Source organism: Vidua chalybeata, chromosome 3 (assembly GCF_026979565.1).
Source record: "Vidua chalybeata isolate OUT-0048 chromosome 3, bVidCha1 merged haplotype, whole genome shotgun sequence".
Taxonomy (NCBI): Eukaryota; Metazoa; Chordata; class Aves; order Passeriformes; family Viduidae; genus Vidua; species Vidua chalybeata.
In genome coordinates this window covers 39,315,080-39,334,398 of record NC_071532.1, presented here as the reverse complement: position 1 = coordinate 39,334,398, position 19,319 = coordinate 39,315,080, and the positions used below count along the sequence as shown (strand labels likewise).

General features: G+C 44.1%; 1 protein-coding gene across 2 annotated transcripts in view; it reads right to left on the bottom strand.

Moving 5' to 3' along the window:
* The window catches only part of RALGAPA2 (Ral GTPase activating protein catalytic subunit alpha 2), a 90,622-nt gene that overhangs the window by 53,985 nt on the left and 17,318 nt on the right, over positions 1–19,319 (bottom strand). Inside the window, exons 10-24 of one of the 2 annotated variants that reach the window (XM_053938234.1) lie at positions 18,982–19,209; positions 18,528–18,701; positions 17,560–17,697; positions 16,824–16,972; positions 16,536–16,647; positions 15,634–15,871; positions 14,956–15,120; positions 13,630–13,770; positions 12,217–12,342; positions 11,654–11,736; positions 10,738–10,828; positions 10,482–10,595; positions 8,409–8,602; positions 7,839–7,937; positions 7,439–7,594 (exon numbers count right to left, since the gene is read on the bottom strand). In XM_053938234.1, the coding sequence (XP_053794209.1) occupies positions 7,439–7,594; positions 7,839–7,937; positions 8,409–8,602; positions 10,482–10,595; positions 10,738–10,828; positions 11,654–11,736; positions 12,217–12,342; positions 13,630–13,770; positions 14,956–15,120; positions 15,634–15,871; positions 16,536–16,647; positions 16,824–16,972; positions 17,560–17,697; positions 18,528–18,701; positions 18,982–19,209 (2,208 nt within the window). The remainder of the gene's footprint in view (positions 1–7,438; positions 7,595–7,838; positions 7,938–8,408; positions 8,603–10,481; positions 10,596–10,737; positions 10,829–11,653; positions 11,737–12,216; positions 12,343–13,629; positions 13,771–14,955; positions 15,121–15,633; positions 15,872–16,535; positions 16,648–16,823; positions 16,973–17,559; positions 17,698–18,527; positions 18,702–18,981; positions 19,210–19,319) is intronic. The other variant, XM_053938235.1, reaches the window with a different exon arrangement.

Here is a 19,319-nt window from a genome sequence, read left to right as displayed (position 1 = left end):
TCTCTGCTTCAGGTGCCCTGAAGGAACAGAGCAGCAGCCACAGCTTTGCTCGCCATCACCCTGTGGTACAGAACACATTCCAGATAAGCCTTTCATCTTTAGTCCTTCCACATTTTAAGTCTTCACAGTCTCTCCAAACTAGACCAAAGTTCCTATATTTAGGATTTCTTCCCTGCAAGCTTTCAGCAGGTCTAAAATTAGGCATAAAATCTATATAATCCTTTATCTGTGACACTGTATTTGCTGAAAAGTTACATCAAGCTATTTCTATACTGAGTAGATAATTATTTTCCATTCAATAAAATTTTGAAAAGTTGCAAAGAAAAACCCTTTCCCATGTCCATCCTTACTGGTTTCATGATGTGAAAAGACAGCCTGAGCTAGAGACCCTCATAATGTGCCCACATACTCAGTCTTTACAGCAGAAGCTAAAGCTGACAAACCCAATTTTCTCTTCACAAAGTGAAGCTTGAACATCAACACTATTTTCTCAAAGCCCTCTGAACACCTGCACAGCCCCTACTTAGTGATCCACTAAGTGTTTGCAACACCAGTGTCCTATGAAGAAATTGCTATATATTCAAATATACAGTATTAGTTTTTAACGTAGTAGCAGATAATGCTTTCACTTTCTTGAATAAGATAAAATGCCACTCAAGTTAATGTTTAAACTTGTTTTAATCACTTCCTTTGATACATTTTAAGTCAATATGGGTCAATGCAAACATTGAGAAGCAGAGCAGATGGATGTAGCTGCTCATAAACTGGGTGGTAAACTCTCGGTTGGCGCAGAACAAAGGACATACCTTGCTATAATTAAGGGCTGATTAACGTTCTGTCCTGGTCCAGGCACAGAACACCTGTACAGCAGGGCCAGGTAAGGCTGGGCTAGCCCTGAGCAGGGCAGCAGATGGGAGCAGGCTGCTGCTGACATATGCCACAGTAAAAAAGCCTGGGCTAACCTGGCCGGGGAGGTGGTGGCACAGGGAGCTGCTCCAAACAACTGCATTAACTCCTGTCCTCACCCCAGAGCTCCCATCTGTCACACACCAGGGCACAGATCCCGGCCATGCTTCCTGCACAGAGCACTTCCCATAGTGGGGCAAGGAGAGCCACAAAACATTACTGTCATACATGAACGCTGTGACAGCACACACAGTCCAAAAGGTTGCAGGGATTTACTCTCCAGTTACAAGATGTAGTGCTACTAAAAATAAATCATTTCCCATAGCAAGAAACCTTTCAAAAATTCCCTTTGAAAAGCTCTTGAAGCAGTCCTTGGCTTCCCTTCAAATTCCCAGCACAGGCTACTGGCTGCAGTGATACACACCCAGGAACCATCTCCCTAGGGAGGGCCTGCAGAAAAACCCACTCAGCCGGGCTCACCCCAGGCACTGAGCACATCACCCTGGGCATTTCAGGTCACTGCACTTCAACTGGGGCCGGGCAGGCTGTCCCCTGCCCATGGCACCGCGGCTCTGCTCGGGCAGGGTCAGCACCAGCCCAGGACAGTGTGCACAGGTAGCCTGCCAGCCTGACAGTTTTGCCCCCTTTCCCAGTCAGCAGAGCGCCCAGCTGACACCACCACAGCATTTGGGGCAGGAATCCGGGGGCTTAGGGAGCTTATCAGCAGAGAGAGGCTTGTGAGAGGATGAGGGAGCCAGGACATCTGTGCTATCAGTGATATGGCAAAATCAGGTAATTTAAACAGAGCCAGGCTTCCTTCCCTCCCTGCAAACGTAAACTCTGGGTAGCAGCTCCCAGCCTGGTCAATGAATCACTTTAATTGAATGCTATGTACACAGCAACTGGAAAACACAAGCCATAAGAAAAACATACGGTGATAGCCATGGAAATTGGTTTACTCATTCTGCACAGTGTTGTTGCTTTACTTCTTTCATAATTGACCTTTAGAACGATAAATGTGTAAAATAATTTTGGTTTATTATGGCTCCAAACCTTTCAGCAATTACACAAAATGAAAATTTAAAAGGAAGTATTCATTCTGGAAGCATTTCCATTGTTTACATAATTGCACAGCTATAATTTAGTGCTCATGTTGTTAAAGGAAAGTGAAAAAAGGACCATTATGGACTATTTCAATTCAGAATGATGCTCTGTGGTGTTAAAGCTGGGGAAAAAGGGAGAGGAGGGGGAAATCGCATGCATGTCCTGCTCAAATGCATTAACCCTATAAATGGCATCATATTTCACTGTAGGTTAATCTAGTAATTCAAATTATAAAGTCATAACCATCCACTGAGTAAGCAAAAGAAATTTATGCAAGTTCACTGAAAGGTCAATTGCAAAAATATTCTTCACCTAATTTTTGTTCAAGATTTTGCAGATTACAGGTGTAACCAAATAGCCTGCCAGCTGCCTTCCTCATGTTTCCAATTGTCCCTCGACAGGAACAACATGGATTTTTCACTGAAAGTTCACAGACACCTCGACAGACACCTCACTGCCAGCTGAGATCTATGGCATGGGAAAGATTATGAATTTACAGAAGGCTTAAGACTTCCCTTTACTACTTTAAAGGAACAAATGCTTCCATTTACTTATGCCAAGTTTTCCTACCTACCATGAAGTTTTAGGTAAGAGTTAACTTGTCAAAAATTAAGTTTCAACACAAACTTATGAAGTATTTTGACAACCTTGGGAGACCCAGGATTAATTTATCAGAAAGCTCCATCTGAATGTGCCAGGTAAAACCTAACCCCAAACCACTCACATTTTATAGCCCAAGTCCCTTGAGGCTGGAATACAATAGAGGGAGTTTTTTTAATTTCTCCCATTTTGGAGCATGTCTGATACTTTCACAAGTGGGGAGAGCAATAGGATAAAGGACTAGAATAAATATTTTGGTTTGTGCACACACAGAGCACTCCCTGAGCACGCAGTGGATACAGGTACAAGGGTGTGGGTGCCAAGGCCACAGCACTGCCTGGAATGTGGAGTTGCCTTTGTGTCCCCACACACATCTCTCCCAGGTGCCTGGGGCAGCACTGCTCCAAGCTCTGACAGACAGAACATGGACCACAGCAGCAGAATTTGGGTGGGATGGATGCAACTTAGGAAGGGCAAATGAATTACAGCAAAATAAATAGAAAAGAACAAAACTACCAAAATCATTCCCGAATGCACAGCTCCTGAAGTTGGCTCCCCCTTGCTTCCAGTCAATCTTCCAGCTCTTTTATCCAGCACCTCCCACTTAGCCTGGTGTGAGTGAGCAGAGGGGGATGTGAGAGTTCCTATGAGACCCTGGCATTTGGACTTTTGTTTGCCCTCACTGGAAACATGCTGTCTGTTAACTTTTTCAAAGCACTCAAAGAACATAATGGGAGCACACAGGCAAATTTTCCCCAGGAAATAAGATAAAGGGTGAATTAAAGGGGGAGAAAATCATGGCAGCCACTGGAAAGAAGTCTCAAGAAGCTAATAGGGGAATCTAAGCCTTAATAGACTACATTAAGGTTATTTCCTTTTAAATGGCAGTTTAAAGAATCTAAACAGCACAATGGTTTCTGTACAACTAAGGGCCCTCGTGTGCAACACCATCAGGCAGAAATCTTGAAGCAGTCCTTGAAGCACTCATTCCACAGGGAACAAAAACAAAGCTACTCATTTATTGCACCTTTACACGGCTGCTGCTGCACTCTGCTCCTGGCTGCTGAGTGACAACTGGGCAGATGTAGGCACTCAGTTTGTGGTAATTGGGAGTGGGGCTACAGCTGTGCAGGACAGGTGAACAGTATTGAAGGCAATGAGACATGGAGTGCCCAGGTATACTGACCAATCACCAAAGGGAACAGAGAGCAGACAGATGTAATGCATGAAGATGAGGGGTATAAAAGGTTCTACTGAAGAACAAGAAAATGCTGATGCTTGAAGCCTTCTTTGGTGTCAGTTGTACCTCCACCATCAGGCAGAAAGATAAAAAAGCCCACAAATGCCGTTTTTTTGTTTTTTTTTTTTTTAATGTCAAAGCAATGTTAACACAAACAGATAATTAATGACTTCTCTAGTAGCAGCTCTGCTGAGAAATGTTTCCTATTACATATTAGCCATTTTCCATACAGAGAGCTCTAGTGGGTGTTTCTACAGAAGCTTAGAGCTGCTGCAGCTTCCTTTCCATCATCACCTATAATGCCTTTGGAACAAATAAAGAGGTTTATGGACAATGGGCACTGATACCTCAGCACCTCTACTGACAGAGCTTCTCATCCACAGTATCCTTGCACTGCTAAAAGGAACTGAACTAAAACAAAGCTGCTGAGTGCCCTGGCTGCATCCAGGCTGTGCTCCACAGGCAGGCCTGCTGCTTGTGCTGACATTTAATCACCCAGGACATCTGCCATCTTGGCTGGACTGTGGCAATTTTCCTCTTATTCCATATTTAAAGTTTGTTCTGCTCTTCATATCACTGAACTGAAAAAGCCACCAGCAGAGTCTCCTCCCTTGGCCATCCATTGTCCTTTCCACAGAGAACCTCTGAAGTCTCTACCTTTGATTATGTTCTCAAAAAACAGAAGTGTCCTACTCCAGAGGTCCTCTGGCAAGTAAGCATGACTATACTTTAAATTTATTTATTATTTGTTAAACTCATTCCCAAAGTCAAGAATACAAGTGACCCTCTTGCTCACTTTGCCAGTAACCTCTGAGTGCCAGGTGACACCTCAGCACTGGTGACAGGTGGCACCAGGCACAGTAACTGATGCACACCCTGGTAATAGGGTGAGACTGGCTAAAAAAAGGACATTGAACAGCAGAGGGTTGAAACCTGAAAAAGGATTGAAAACCTGCCTCTTTTTATAGTGTCTCTACAAGGTAAGCACCTCACCTGCACTTCCTTCTTCTCTCAGACTACAGGCAGAAATTCAGACAGAAATAAGAAACGGCAACACAAAAGCCCACAGAATTCTTAGGAGACAACCACCAGCAGCCTCAAAGGATTATTTAAATGCCAGAAAGACCCAAGCTGAAGAATCCCAATTATGCCAACAGTTGATTTTCTGAGAAGTATTGGTAGCTTTTGGGGACTGTGTTTTGGTCCTTTTGTTATTCAGCAAAAAGGAGGAAGCTGTAGAGCAAAGAGATGCTTATAAACTTTTTCAGGTGAATGAAGCAAAAAGTACTGTTACAGTAAGCAGCCAGCAATAGTAATAAAAGAGCAATAATAAAATACATTTCTTTTCTTGGTTCAGGTATTTGCAAAACCTGTGCATTGCAGTGTCAAATTTTGGGTTGATTAACAAAGCTACATTTATTACCCAAACCAAAAGACTAGGTCATTTATTACCCAAACCCAGTTGCAGTTGCTCCAACAGGAGTTTTCCGACCAGCAGGCTCATCTGACAGCAGAAGGCAGCCATGCCCACCCAAACTGCAGCAGGTTGTCCCACAGCATCCCTACCAACCACTCTCCAGGAACATTTCCTGTTTTTCAAGCCCCTAACCATAGGTAAAGTACCTTCCCCAGTCCCCAGTGTGGTAGTGAACATCCCAGTTCTCTTTCCTTCACGCTGGAGGCCAGGGAGGGAAGGCTGTGAGCCTAAATGAACATAATTCATAAAAAAAAAAACAGGAAAAAAGCCCGGACTAGCCCAGTAGAGCAGTGCCACAGGCTGGAGCAGTTCAGGAGGGAGGCACCCCACAGATGGTCACTCGGCCCTTGACCCTGGGCCCCTCCCATGCTCCCTGACTACAGCTCACTCCAAGCAGCCACCAGTGCCAGGCTTCTACCACCTGAAGAGGTGATGCAATTCTTGCAGAGAATTGTTCACTTCTCCAGGGATGTTTGTTGTTAGACACTTCCACATGGACAAATTAGCTGCAGCTCATTACCCCGCAGTCGGCCTCTGCTGAGTTAATTGCTACATCCTGGGTTCGGAGTGCCATGGGAGCCTCCTATAAAATACACCTCACATTGCTCTTTTATGCACCCCCCACCAAGACCAGGCTGCAAAGCTGGGCTGCACTTGCTGGGAAAAACACTGTACTCATTTATCTTATATTTAAGCCAAGTATATTCAAAATCAGATTATTTTGTTTTTCTAGCGGCACCAAAAGCTACACAACACAGCAGCAATTTCCTATTTTCACATCCTTAAGTGAGTAAGGAGTGAAAAGAGAAATACAGTTCAAAAAAACATTTGTCACGCAAACCAAAATATTGAAAACCATTCAGGTCAAAGAGGTTCCTGACTGTAATACTTTTAATTACGTAACCACCTAAAAAGCTCTTCTGAAGTAGCCAAGGTGATTGCCTGGAGCTGGGCTGTCTTTCTGTGGCTTTCCCACATAAATGCTAAAAGTTGCGCTAGTGATCCATACAGAAGGATAATTCACCAATGAGACACCTCCTAAACTTCCTTCTGTGAACATTCCTTACAAGGGAGAAATTTATGCCTGTCCTTAGCAGACAAACCCATTCTGTGTTAAAAAGGCCACCCCAAGTTTACTTTATTTCTGAAATCCTGGAAAGCGTGCTGGGATCCCTGTTCCAGTGATACTGCTCCCTGTGATTCCACACCCTCTCTGATAAATAGGCTCCCACTCTCTGAGCACCCAGCAAGCACCTTGGAGCCAATCGAGCTGGAAATAGAGGAGCAGAAATAAGGATCCTGCTTCCCATCAACACCTCGCTCCAAGACACTGACACTTAACACCTCATCCAGTTCTACAACTAAGGAAAGCAGGCGGGAAGGACACACACGCAGCAGCCAACCTGCGGTCAAGTGTGCCACCAAGAGGAAAATGCAGCCACAAGAGTGGGGAGCAAGAACAAAGAGCAGCTGCAGCCTGCAAAATACCCAGGGAAACCATGGAGGGACGGCAGTGTGGGGGATGAAAAATACCTGGGGAACCCTGGAGTGATGGGCACTCCAGTCCTGCAGCAGGACTTCCAGGATTTTCCATGAGAAAACCTTTGTCTCTCTACTCTTATCTATTTAAAAGGGGTGTTTTGTAAATGCTCTAACTTTTCAGGAGGGAAACCAAGGGGCAAGAATCTGGTAACAATTCCTTCTTTCCCTCTATCATCTCAGAAACAACCAAACCTGTCTGGCTTCCTAAAGGCACAATCAGTAACTCCCAGAATTTCCTGAGCAATCCCTGTGCCCTTTGTTGCCAAGCCCAGCAGAGCTGCAGCCCTTGCTCTCATTCCTACAGCACATGCAAGTGCTCTTAGTCTTTATTTTGTCCAAAGAATATTTCTTAGAGTTTCCATGAGCACTGAGCTGTCTCTGTGAGACAACCATGATTTAACAGCCCAACTAAGTCTTTTCCTCACCTCGTACCAAACGCTTTATTCCTGAGGCCACCCCAGGACAGGGAGACCCGAACAACTGCTGTGCCCACAGCAGCAGCAGGTTTTGGCAGCATCTCCTGCTGCCATGGCACGGGACAGCAGCAGCACAGGAAACACAGCTCGTACCTGGTCCTGGCTGGTCAGCCCCAGGCGCATGACGAAGTAGAAGTGCACCAGGAAGTCAGAGTTGGGCAGCAGGTCTTGGCGCCGGCTCATCATGGCGCAGAGTAGCCGGAATGCCTGCAGCTTCCCCTCCTTGTACTCGCTGGGCAGCATGGCTGCCTGCAACAACAACAAACCCTGCATCACTCCTTGCCTTCCCCACCAGCCAGCCCATGCAACGTGTGTCCAGCAGCTCTCCCACAAAGCACGCATTACCTTCTATTCTGCTCCAAAGAGCTTTTGGAGGGCACTTGCTGTCTTGGCCGGTAGTGATTGTAGAAGTTAAAAATAAGGCAACTATATGCCTACCCATTCAGCTGTGATATAGAAGAAAATACTCCTGTGTGAGAACTTTAGAACTGACCTTGAACAGCCATGATGCAAATATCCTGAGAGGAGGGATCAGGACAGGAGGAGAAGGAGTTGACTGACTGTCAATGCTGATGGCGAGGTTGTCCCGGATCTGACAGTTTTTAAAGAAGAGCATTAATAAAACCAGTATCTTTTTTAACACTTTTTTTTTTTTTGCATGATTATGTTTTACTTTTACTTTATTTACATTCAGGTACTACACCTGGGGCTATACAGAGTTCCCACTTCAGCCAAAGCCATCAGGAAAGCTTGTTCTATGTTGCTGCTCCCTGGCCAAAGCAAACATTGCCAGTTTGAGTCACACTGTGGGCCTTTACACAAAAAACAATGTCTGTAATTCTTGTTTTCTTTGCTACTGTTTCCTCACCCCATTTAAATTCTCTTGTCATTGGGCAGGATTCTCTGTTGGAGTTTGCTGCTGGAAATCAAACGAGAGAAAGCTTCCTTTACGACAGAACCCTCCCATGCCATATTTATGCTCCAGGTGCTAACACTGAATCCCATTTAATAATCATTTCCACAACAAAATGTGTTGTTATCATTAGCTGTAAGTACCACATACCTTTGCAAGTTTATACCACAGCTCATAAAGGTAGCCAAAAACTTTTGCATGGATTTTAGGTGACTGTATGTTGTTCACATCTCCAAGAATTCCCAGGATTCTCCTCCACAGCACAGCAGCAGAATCAGGATGCCAACCAATAAGGCTTCCACCAGCAATTACACTACAATCATCAGCCAGAAACTCACTGCTCTCTGTAAATTTAAAGTGTTCCATTTCCACAAGTTAGAAATGCAGCCTAAGTATGAATTTGGTCAACAAAATCAGGTCATTACTCCTCCTAACCATCTTCCATCTCACAAGAATTCTCTCCCCTAAATCTCTCTCCTTCATTGCTGGAGCCGCTTTTGAGTCAAAGAAAAACATGGCAGCAAATGTAGGCAAAGGGGCTCACAGGTGACAGTACCACAGGGCACAGCACTGCCACACCACACTGTCCCAACCCCAGAGGGCTTTTCAGCAGGGATGCAAATGCAGCTAAATGCAACATTCAGGTACCTGAGGGATGTATTCAATCAGTAACTCGCTCTTACAGGCAATATTTCTATATTTGTAAAAGTCCCTTTTTTTTTTTTTTAAGATCACACAGTGTACCAAGACCTGGCAATGCAACTGGACAAAGGAATAAAAAACCACGGCTGAAGAGTCTTGAGGAATGTGCTCAGGCACCACCACTCATGCAGAGCAGCTCCTGAGAGAGCAGAGCTTGGAGAAGGCTGTCAGGGTAATGGGATTTATGCTCTTAAACAGTACAAATCCACACTGAAGTGCACATTTTAATGACAAGAGCTGGTAGCTGCTCTACTGTCACAGGCAGCAGTACAGCCATGCTCCAGGCATATCTGCAGCAACCAAGGCATGGAAGGAAGTTGCAGGAAACCTCTACACAGGCAGAAGGAAATAACTCATGTCCTCTGAGGACTCAAGGAAGGTTAGTGAAATAAAAGGCATTTTAGATGCTTTCATGTTCAAATATATTTAAAAAACAACTTTGGGGATTTCCACCCTCCTTTTAGTTTTGTAGCATTACGAAATCCCAAAGTGCTAAACCACATATTAGAATGTGCTAAGCACATTAGAATGACCTCCTACAGATCTGTGCTCAGGGAAATGGCATCTCTACTGCTCAGTGGCAGTGTTGTTCTGCCTTACCCTATCAGGTTTCCACAGCAAAGCGAGCTGTGACTTGGCTGAGAGGCAGGAATGCAGTTACGGGCACTTTGGCTCTGCTGGGCAATGACACATCTGTTAACCCACTTCTCCTTTCACTCTGCAATACCTGCCAGGTTGCTACATGTGGCTCTTTCTCTTTGTACCCCCAAAGGAGCAATTCCTGCATCACAGCCAAAAACAATGAATTTACCATATGCGATCGTTCTTACCATGGGCAGTATTACCTTTTTTACAGCAGCAGTCCCGAGCAGTTGGACTAGGTGTGCTGGTTCATTAAAGGACAGATACTTCAAAGGAAAAGTCAACATGAAAAACTACCCTTGAAATTGTGTAACCATTAGGAAAGCAGCCTGTAAGACATCCCTACATTATTGCATTAAGTTCCTGACCTAGTATCTGACTCACACTACCAGATGAGGGTATCTTTACAAATGGCAAAGAATGAACCACTTATTTCCTATCAGTCCAAAAATATAGTAAGACATTTCCTCAGACCATACTGCTATGAAATAAAACCTGTTCACTTAAAATATATATTAGTGTGCTGTACTTCAACACTGGGGCAGGCCCATGAGTGCCCAGCTACCACAGCCTGGCTGGGCACTTTAAGAAGCACAGTTATTTTCAGCTGGGTGGGTGGTGGCTTTCCAGATCATCATTTACTGGCAAATCAATTGATGATCCAAACCCCTTCCATTCTGTGTGTGCAAAACTATTCTGAGTGAGCATGATGAAGGGTATTTGGTGCCATGTGCCACATAAGCCAAGCGAGGAACACAAGCTCCTCTTTAGGGCACACGTGTGAGCTCACACACAGTGTGGGGCATATGGTACCTGTGAGGTTGGTGGGGTCCTGCGAGGGGCTGAGCTGGAGCCAGCGTGGCACTGCAGGATCCTCACCTGTTACTGCAGCCGACCCAGCCTCGGGGTCATCCTCAGCTGCCTGCCAGGCCACCAGCGTGATGTCCACATCAGCTCCACAGCCCAGGGATGTGTCACTGCTCACGCTCTCACCTGCAAACAGCACAGTGCTGCTCATACCTGCGCCCCAGGCCACAGCAGCAGAGCGCCCCAGAGAAGCGTCTCGGCTGTCTGCAATAAAATCACAGCAGATTTCATGTGCTGCACTTGACAAAAACATTCTCAGGGCACTCACTTTTCTCCCTCTCTCTGTAATACCCATGTGATTGCTGCAAGTCTGCTTTCAGATCCAACTCAGCTGTACTGCTGCTCCTCTGCATTAGCATCTGCAGAGTAAGAATTCATCTCAGCTTATACAGCTCTGAGCACTACACCACACTCCAGCAAATTTCATTAGAAATTAACCACAATCCAGTCAAGACATTCTCATGAATATTCAGAGTACCCAAGTGTTTGTCAGTGTCCTTAGGAAAACATCAGGCTTTCCATTTAATTCTTTATCCTCCCTTTCACAACCTGTTTTCACACCAACAAGCAGGATTTTTTAACCCATGTTTTTCAAACAAAGCTGAAATAATTTGTTAGGGTATAAAAAAAATCTTTCAGCCTTCATATTTCACAGAGGGGATCAGGATAAGTCATTTATTGTTTCAACTATTCAGTCAAAAGTTGCCATTAAAAATGTATGAAGTCTGCCTGTGCTAATGTCAACTCACAGTAACATATGCCATGCACGGCTGGTGATAGGAACTGTGCTGAACAGAAGCATTTTCATCAGTGCTTTAAACCATCAAACATTTATTCCAGTGTACTGTAGCTCTGTAATAGCCATGAATTATTTATCTTTTAAAAGTTACGAACTTCTTGTTATTTCAAAAAAGACCAAAGCCCTTTGTGAGACTAGAACAGAGATACAACTGCAGAAGCAGCTGATGAGATCAGGAGACACAAACTGATCATACCCAATAGGTATGATAGGACAATAACCTGCTACGGGGCTCACTTCCAGATTCCACACCAGAAATGGGATTAATTGCTTTTCACACTTTCATCTCGTAGAGTTTCTGAATGCTAAAAGGCTTCTGATTAGAAAGAAAACACTGCTAAGAAAACACTGATCTTCACAGACATTACTTTTGGGTTTGCCTTACTTGCTCGGCTTCATACTCCTTTACATGTCCCTTACTTTCCTGAACTGATTTGGAGTCTGAAGTTGAATTTCCAGCCTTTTTACCTAGAAGTTTCAGAAAGGAAACAAGAACTATAAACATTTGCAGGACCAAAATACATAGGAGGTCTCGTGTAAATTTCAGCTATGTTTACGCATCTCATGTTTATAGTTAAGGGCCATACAACACTTAAATGGGATACAAGATGCTTCCACAAATCCTTCAGAAGCATAACATACAGGAGAGGAAGTGAACTCCAACTGCAGCTTGAATACACAATTTCAATTGCAAGTCAGGTGAAAAGTCGAAGAGTTACATACAAAGTGCACACACATTTCCAGGTTTCATTTTTGGCCTCTCTGCTTTACAAAAGGTCACATCTGGCATTCACAATCTCTAACTTCGGCAAGGACTAAGAAAATGAGCTAAAAAAGCATTTCAGAGATCTGGAAACCAAAGTAATTAAGAGCAGCATTTGTGAGGCTGAACAAGTCTCAAATATTTTCCTTGAAAAACACAGTATTGCTGTACTTTATTAGAATTACCTTGAAAAAAATCAGATGGAATATCTGAAGTGCTGCTGCTTCGAGTTAGCTGCTGCTCTTGGTCTGCAAATAGGCCTGCAGTTTCTGTTCCTTCTGAATTTTCCAGCTGTTGAGATTCTTCAACTTCTGTCAATTTAATTACAACACAAAATATTTGCAGGAGCTCATATGTACATCTGTGAACTCCTCACCTAAGCTATACGAAAAAGTGACCCTTGCAAATATTTACAATTCCAAGATAAAATTGACAAGTTATAACTTAAGTTCTATAAAATATCCTTAGAAAAACTGTAAAGTTTAGAGATGCATGAGCAGCATAAAAGGTCTAGAAAGGAGAGATGTGGTTTTGGGAGTTAACAAAGAGGAGGAGGTCCCATGAACAAAGCTCTGTTTTCAGTGCTGGAGACCCCAACTGGACCCTGTTCATTCTCGAGACAGAAAGATTGAGCAGAGGCAACAGAACTCCCTTAAATGCAGTGCACGGCGAAGCCGGCTGCGCTCCCTGAGTCCCTCCAGAAAGAGAGGAAGGGAGGAGGAATAAAGAAAGGCAAAAACTTAAAGAGTAAAAAAAGCTCTGAGCTATATATAACTTGGGTTTAGCTTGTGAGGACAAATCCAACGAGGCAGCTTTTGGTTTGGCTGTAACTGCAAATGAGAAACAAAAGGAGGAGAGAGAGGCATGAAAATCCCCAAGAGAAAATAAACTGACATGCTGGGGAAGGAGCAACGGGAACTCTTGAGATTGCAGAGCAACACAGCGCTATTAGAAATTCATTTATCTTAGCATTTGGGAAAAAAAAAAAAACAAAACCAAAAAAAGCTAGTAACACTCCAGTGTTTCCATCCAGCAGTGTGCAAGTTTTAATATTGCTGTACTACTTGATAAAACACTGTAGGTATTTCAGTAAGTTATCTCAGGAGGCACGTGCACAAAAATGAACATTTCTGGTACTGACTGGCTTCAGCTAACTTTCAGTGTTTTACAGAAAACAATAAAATAAAACATTCAATGCAATTCACTAACTGGAACAATTTCAGTGTTCGCCCCAAAATAACTTGAGATGAAAACACACCAAAGATGTTTCACTGAGCAGGAATCCCCACAGGGCCATAAAGCACCACGTACAGAACTCTCCTTTCTCTTGCTACTGCAGGTAATAAGTCTGGGCAGGACTCAGGAGTCACAAATCCCTCCCAAGAAGCAAAACATGGGAATTTTTACTTTAGTTACTAGGCAATATAGATTTAATTGCAATTGATGGCAGTCTTTAATATCAACATGAACAAAAACTGCTTTGCTTGCACGGCTGCAAACATTCTGAGAAGAACCAACTGGACAGAAAGGGAACAGACAGAGAGCAGTTTAAAAATATAAAGAACATTGATATCAAAGATGACTTTAAAGTACAGTACCTGACAGTCTGTGAGAGCAAGAAGTGTAAGAGATACCAGGGAAGAGAGAGCTCACAGTGTGAAGCAGAAGAGGTACACTTTTAGTGGCTGGCAAAGCCTCATAAAGATGGACACAGTTGCTGATAGACTGGCTTCGCTTAGCTTACGGAAAAAATAGAGCAATAATTATATCAGGAAAACAGTGAAATATTGCAGTTCTGAGTGTCACAACACAACAAAACCCAGAGTTTTGGGATAAAGCTTTTTAAGAGTAAGCACAGGGGCTTCTCCCCTGAGATGTAAGTTAATATTGCGCAACACTCTCACACTGAAAGGGTAATAATCAGGGATTTCTGGTCCACAGCAAGTGTGGAAGTGCCTTTTATTTGAACACACACAAACATTAAAAGCTGTGTATCAACACCTCCAGGTTCTCCCTACTGCTCTGGCAGGATGTCAAAGGGGAAAATGCTGCAGCAGTAGAGAGAACCCTTCACTGGAGCACAAACAGGGACTCACTGAATTTAGAAATAAAACTCAGACTGAACTGGCTCTACTGCCAAAGCACTCTGTGATCCAGGCTGGAGGCCATGGCTAAGCCATGGAGCCACAAACCACCCCAAGTGCTCTCCCTCCTTCCAGCTCTCCTGGTAAAGAACTGGGGAGGGAGCTGGGCAGCTCAGCAGCTCCTGCTCAAAGCACGGGGCTTCCACAGGAGTCTACCCCAGCGAACCAGCACATGGAAACATGTTGACATGATATAAAGATAGGCCAGGTTCAGGCTGCTGAAATGCTTGAACAAACTGAAATCTGTTCCATGTCTGGGGTCTCAGTCATTACTCGAACATTCTTCGCCCCAGTCTCCCTCCTGCTTTCCTCTTTCCAGAAATACACATGAGAGGAAAACCTCATAATGCCAAGAAAAAGACAGCACATAAAGCAACTATGAAAGGATAATATTATTTATTAAATACCTGGTTTATCTTGTGCTCCTAGGAAATAGCTGTATCAATACCTGCTATCTGCCTGACAGTAATAAATGCTCTCTTAGGAACTGATAAAAATAGTCATGTACCTCTAGAAAAACCCCTAACATGAACAGGTTTAACTCACAATTCAATGTCCTGTAGCTAAAAACTTATATAGCTTTGACTAACACTGCTTTGACTAAAATACTTTGACTCTGTGATTCACACTGGCCAAGACATCCTGACACGGATGTGCAACCTCTCTGTTGAGGCAGTTAATTATCGAGTTGCTTTTGGCAGCAGCCACCCCTCAGAGGTAGATTTAAAACCTGAGTGTTACTGAGTGTCTGGGTACCAAAGCACTCAGCTGTGGTCTAACCTGTGGCTCTCTGACGGACAATGTTTCTTGCTTTCTCCACTCCTGGGGCCCCAGAGGTTGTGGCACTTCTGAATCTCATTGGCTCCACAACTTCAGGGTGACTTTTCCAGCTTAAGGAAAAAGATCTTCCTACTACAGCTGTCTTCTGAGGCTCTAAAACACCGCCTTAGGACAAAGAACACAAAACTTTCTGGCACTGGATGCTTTGGCATGTATTTTTGCTGAAGCACAAATGGACTCAGACATGGCAAATATTAGTACTTTAAACAACACAGGTTAACTTTTACTATTAATCAAAACCAACTGGTAGTTCAAACTATGTGCATCGATCTCAAGGTGGCATGCAAATGCAGCTAAAATACTGTAAATTAGAAACTTTACTAAAAATACACGGAAAGGAATTTTTATAGAGTTGCCAGTGCCAGCCAACAGCACAGGAAACCACATTTAATCTCTTCTATCCAAAAAAAACTGACTGTAGGTGAAGACCCCAGCCTGCCCCCAACTACCTCTCCTCCCCAGTAAAGGATGACAACACACAAATCCCAACTGTTTCACATTTGATTAAACAGGTTCTTACACCAGATTAAGTAGTGTTTAATATTAAATTAATTGTTAAGGTTAAGCTTCAATATTTAACCAGTTTGATAAAAAAAGTACTGAAGCACAAAGATGAACCTTTGCCTCTCTGCTTTTTTTCCTTCTGTTCACTGAGCTTGTCCAGGGGCAGGTTTGTCATCTCCACGCCATACACAGTCCTGGCCAGCACTGCTGTCAGGGAGTCCATGACGCTGGCCCACTCGTTGATGAGCTCCTCCCAGTCCGTCAGGGCAGATAGGACACTGAGCAGCTCATCCCACAGCTCCCGGGAGATGTAAACACTCAGGTTTGCTCTGATCCAAGCCACAATGAGGGTCTGAGCGAAGAGACACCAGTGGCAGCTCAGGCAGGGCTGACAAGACGAGTACAGCACACCAAGCCCAACCCGCAACTCTGACCTGCACATCAGCACGGGCTCTTGGTGAGGCACAACTGATGTGCAGTGCTATTTTCCCTCAAAAACCACTCCCAGAAATAATAGGGAAAGTTACTGATGAAGGAAATTAAGAAAAATTTCAGGTTAAATGTTGTCTGGCAAACTGAAATAAGACACTGTATAATAACAGCAGAATGAATGACTGTCCTACACCCACAGAACAACTGCAGCGACTGAGTCCTGGGGCAGCACTACATATCCAGTTACAGTATCCAGGCTGGAAGTATAGTAGGAAGCATAAATGTCTCTTTCACTCAGTGTGACTCACTTTTGACTTGCCAGCTGGACTTCGAGGAAAACAGTTTCTTGATTCTTACACTTTAGAGACATTCACTGAAAATATCCCATCTGTGTCGCCACAGTTTGTAACAGAGCCCTGAAGAACAGAGTAAACCCAACTCTCCCTCTGCTAATAACAGTTTACAAAATAATTACTAGCAAAACATGAGAAACCTCTTCTACACAGTAATGCAAGTAGGTTTCATACGCAACTAAAACTGTGGGCAGTTGTGACACAGCAAACCAACCAGCCCCGCTCACTCACTCGGAACAGCAGCCCCGCCATGCTCTGAGCAAACATGTCCTTTGTCTGGTTCTCCTTTGGCTTCTGCATCACAGCTTCTGTTATTCTGAGGAGTATCTGCAGCATCTGTTCCCTGATTCCAAAACAAAAGGTGTTCTATTAGTTGTACCTGCTCATTAATCCTGCAGCAAAGCTTTATTTATTGAGAATGCAGTCACACTTCAGACTTCACAGATCATTCATAAAATAGCTTGGTTGGTTGTGGACTGTAACAACTTTTTCTCTTAAATGATGGTAAGTTAACCTTACCATGTCTTTCTGTTCATAGACAGCTCCATTATCATGCGCCTGAAGACGCTGAGAACAGCTTTGCAGGCATCCACCTGCTCCTTCAGCAGCAAAGGGACCTCAGTGCATGGCTCCAGCAGGAAAACGTTTGCCGAGTTTGTCAGGAATACCTGGCATTGAGAGTCCATTTGAACAGTGTTAGGAATGAAAACAGGCAAAACTTACAACAAAATACTTGTGCCCCTTCAGTTAAATCTTCCCCTTTCCTTAGAGGAAATTTCATGTTTTACCCATCACTTTATTCTTCTGTTATTCCAGCAAGGAGCCAGGTGGCTCCCATCACAAAACCACCAAGGCTCAGTATGTAGTTTTGGGTGTCTCCTCTGCTTGGGCAGGCAAGGGGACATTCCTCCAGCCACTTATTTCCTGCCATCATATGCTCAAACAATCACCACTATTTTCAATAAATGAAGTTCAGAAAAAGTAAATGCATGGTTCTGATTAATTCCTAGTACTCACAGGAGGAAAAAAATTATCCTTCTGTGTTAAAATACAGATCTTTGGCCTTAAGACATGGACATGTGGTTTAATACACATGTTTCAGAGTGACACATGAAGTCCAAACAGAACCAATCAAGCCCTGATAGTTCTTTTCCTCCATCTTGGAGATTGTAATGGAATTTGCAGTGCAAGTTCTGTGACGAGGCAGGTCACAGCCCCATGTGTCCCCCTCCCACACAGCTCCAACCTAGTTCACCTGCAGCGCAGCCTGAGCACCAGCCTTCACATCCCTGTCTTCATCCTCCAGCACACAGCCCCTGCTGACAGCACTGGTGAAGGAGTAGGTCCTGCCCCAGCTGGAGGAGCGCTTGTGTCTGCAGGGCTCCAATGAGAGCTGCCAAACAGCCTGGTTAGTGGCAGGGCACAAAGGAACACATCACGACTGAAACAAAACCATCCCTGAGGTCAGCAGCAAAAGTAGGGGAATTGGCATGGCATACACTCATTTCACAGGGAATTCTTGGCTATTATTTCTTCATTTCCATACATGGAATTTGAAGGCTCATAAAAGTTTTAGAAGGTATGTTACTTAAAATATTTTTCACCACCTTTCATAATCACTGATTGTACTAACACTGGAATTTAAGTCTGGCAAAACTATAAATTCTCTACAAAACAAAGTAAAAACCCTGTAATTCTCACTCTTTTACAAATCAAACCTCTTATTCAGTACTAGAAAACTTCCCCTTAAACAGTGTCGCAGTCTCAACAGTGCCATGATGGTTCAAAATAAGATATTAAAAGACGATGCACAGGAACCATATCTACAGTTAAATTTTCTAGATTCAGATATCCAGTTACAATATACAGAAATTAATACATATTGTCGAGTCTTTAAGCATCACCAAAATGAAATAGTTCTCCATGCCTTAGGCCAGCAGACAGTCAATTTTAGCACTGTAAAACCCATCAGTGTTTCTCCCATGAAGTTCCTGCTGTCATATTTACATATGCAGGGAATAACCACAAATTATGTTTCTCAAATCAGCTGCAACCCTCCCTTGCACTCTAAGTGCTACTCATTAACTATTTCAACTGTGAGTCCTTAACTAAAAGCATTTTTTAGCCTCTATTCCCCCCACACCTTAAACTGTTATTTCTCTACAGAGTGAGGTGAAAAGCCTCATATTGCAGCGGACAAAGTAAGGAACAGGGATACCATACATGTTTACCATCTGTTTGCACTGAGGAGTCTTCCAAGGGAGCAACAACATCCTGGCTGTCCTCCTTTTTGTCTGGCTCCTCCATGAACACAGGTTTCTCCTGCAGTATCCACTTCTGGTACACTTTCACCACCTTCCGTGTTGCGGATATATCAGAAGGTGGCAACAAAAAAGCCTGAAAAGGAACGTTCCCTGATTTCACTACACACAGGACACAAATGTGTTGCATACAAATACACACACCACCACCCACACTGCCATTTTAAGTACCAAGCTTTAGTTCCCTCAACAATTCCATAATCTGATTGTTAAACTAGACCTAGGAAGGAGCCTGACCTCAAAGGCTGCTGCTGTGACCAGCACCAAGTTTGCCCAGTGACCAGCCCCCCGCGGTGTCTCTCACACCCATTCCCTTCAGAAACAAAAAACGGCAGCAAGCAGCCGCGGGCAGTGACCTGGCGGAACACCTCATTGACGAAGTTGACGTATCCGCGTGTGGAGAGGAGGATGCCCTGCACCATCTCGTAGACACCGTGGTGCTGCTCCTCGATGCTGCAGAGGCTGCAGCTGCTGAGCCTCCTGTCTGATAGGATGCTGCTGCTGGAGTGGCTGCGCTCCTGCTCGCCCGCAGGCACTATGACCGTCTCCAGCTCCACGCTCTTCTCCTGGCCTACGGCAACTGTCTGCAGGCACAACACAGCACAGCCCATTACCCACTGCAGCAGCACCCACCACATTCTGGAATCCTCATAGAGAGCTCAGGATACCCTGTCTGGCACAACACTGTCATCCC